The sequence below is a fragment of the Oratosquilla oratoria genome, chromosome 29 (assembly GCF_046742065.1).
Source record: "Oratosquilla oratoria isolate Oo_2021 chromosome 29, ASM4674206v1, whole genome shotgun sequence".
Classification (NCBI taxonomy): domain Eukaryota; kingdom Metazoa; phylum Arthropoda; class Malacostraca; order Stomatopoda; family Squillidae; genus Oratosquilla; species Oratosquilla oratoria.
In genome coordinates, this window is record NC_134805.1 from 33,041,723 (window position 1) to 33,044,222 (window position 2,500).

General features: G+C 35.5%; 1 protein-coding gene across 1 annotated transcript in view; it reads right to left on the minus strand.

Annotated features, from left to right (window-relative positions):
* The window catches only part of LOC143040904 (homeobox protein EMX1-like), a 108,807-nt gene that overhangs the window by 452 nt on the left and 105,855 nt on the right, over nucleotides 1-2,500 (minus strand). Inside the window, exon 3 of the mRNA XM_076212355.1 lies at nucleotides 1-750. This exon is cut by the window's left edge and continues 452 nt beyond it. Coding sequence (XP_076068470.1) covers nucleotides 466-750 — 285 coding nt within the window. The 3' untranslated portion in view covers nucleotides 1-465. The remainder of the gene's footprint in view (nucleotides 751-2,500) is intronic.

Sequence of the window (2,500 nt, forward strand, 5' to 3'; positions counted from 1 at the left end):
AAAGGACATTGCGAAAAAGGTCAGTAGATTCATGTCCTATAAAAGGACATTACAGGAAAAGGTCACAAAATCTGTAGACAACTTTGCACTGTTAAAAAACGCCACTGTACTGTAAAAGGACATTGTTTCATCGTCGGGTACACACACTGACCTTTTTTTTGACAGCACTGTCGAATGGATTTTCAAATTCTCCATTAGTCAATTTCACAATCTTCACTATATTTCATCGTCACTTCTTCACACTGTTTTCACAATATTCTTAACACTTTCACGTCACAATATTTTTCTTCCTTTTTCGTCCTCTTCCTCCTCCTCCTCTTCTTCCTCCTCTCCTTACAGCACTACGGTCCCCTCTTCCTCTTTTATCTCGTGCTCTCCTTTGAACGTGCAAATGCATCTTTTCTTGTGGACTCACTGTCTCCTCTCCTCCTCTTCCTCCTCCTCCTCCTCCTCTTACTCCTCCCGTTACGAGGACACGACCACTCTCTGCTGCTCCTGCTCCTGGCGCCGACACTCCTCCTCGTCGTCGCTGACGACATCGTCTTCGTCGTACTCGATCATGGACAGGTCGTCCTTGTCGTCGGGGCTCTTGCACTTGGAGGACTTCAGGTCACCCTCGGCGCCTGCGCCTCCACTCGAGGGGTCCCCGTCCTTCTTGGGCCCGCCTCCGCCGCCGCTCCCCGTTTGCTGTTCCTCTTCCTGCTGGAACCGCTTGTGCTTCGTTCTTCGGTTCTGGAACCACACTTTGACCTGGAAGGGCAAACATTGTTTACTTATTTTTCATTATATTTATCTATATTATCTATTTATTTATTTTTCATTATATTTATTTACCTATCAATTTTATTTATTTGTGAAGTACTTGTTCATTTACTTATTGATTTCTATATAATTTATCTTATTTATTCATTTATTTATTTATTCTTCGGTTGTGAAACCATACTTTGATCTGGAACGGTGAATTTTTTTTGTTTTATTATATTTCATGTACTTTACTTTTTTATTAATTTATCTATTAATTTGATCAATTTATGATTATGTCTTTACTTACGTATTGAGTTACATATTACATCAATTTATTTCCTATATATTTACTTACTTATTTATCTATTTATTTTATTTCTATTTATCTACATGTCTGTTTATTCATTTACATGTTTTTCTATGGATTGCTTTTTGGCTCAGAACGGGGAGAGTCCCGATGAAACTCATATATTAAACAAATAAATGTACTCTGAAACCATGTGTGTACACACACAAGCACAGACGTGTACATTTTACATACACACACAATGGGCTAAGTCACTGAAACTTTGTTACGTCCGAGCTGAGTTTGAGTCCTCAGCTCGACCATGTATCAGTTTCCACATATATGCTTCCTTCGAGCTTCTCGTTAGTCTCGACTGTGATGGCATGGAATTAAAAAAGTGAATTATGGTTGCAAAGATGTTTACATATATAAATATATACAAGCATATGTGCATATATATATATATACATATATATGCACATATACATATATATGTATATATACAAATCATCGAAGACAATAATAATATTGATAATGACGAGGATTATGACGTTGATGCGGAAGATGAGGAAGAGGAGGAGGAGGAGGAGGAGGTGGAGGTGGTGGTGGTGGTGGAGGAGGGATGGAGAAGGGTAAGTGGATAACCCTGAAGATATCATGATTGAACTGCGATAAGAAAGATAATTAGTTTTTATTATCATGCGTGATGGCTTCTGATTTTAATCTTATCAAATGTTTTATTATCTAACATCTGATATTTTGATTTGACGAATCTCCAATTGCTCTAACAATATTCTGATTACATGTAGTTAGTTATAATGAGTGATGCTTCATTGGTATTGAATATATGTAAACGGAACTTCATCTATGTAGGTGTATTTGCGGACACTCAGAATTGGTCTCTAAACACACACACATACACACTATATGTATATATTCATATAAATATGTATCTATATATATGTATATATGTATACATATATATATATAAATATATATATATATATATATATATATATATATATATACATGTGTATGTGTTTGTGTGTGTGAGTGTGTGTGTGTGTGTGTGTGTGTTTGTGTACGTAAAAGAGGGGAGGAGATTTTCTGTAGGATATATGAAATTGAAAACGACAGCCTTTTTGCAGATACTTAAGAGTTTTCCTGGTGTTTTCGATATCTCTGATGGCATTCTTTCCTTCAATTGGGTGTGCATAAATTAAATTTGCATAATATTCCATTTATTGAACGTTTATGATAAGACATTTTCAGGATTGTATGTAATGACACGAGACGAGAAATGACACGGTGGTATTATAAAAACAATTAATTTAGCATGAATCAAATAGTAATACATAAAAGGATACTTTCATTTAGATGAACTTGGACAACGAAGAGGTGTCATATTTGTCTTTGTTCATTTTAGATGTGAGTACCATCATATGTATTACTATTTAATGCTTATTATAT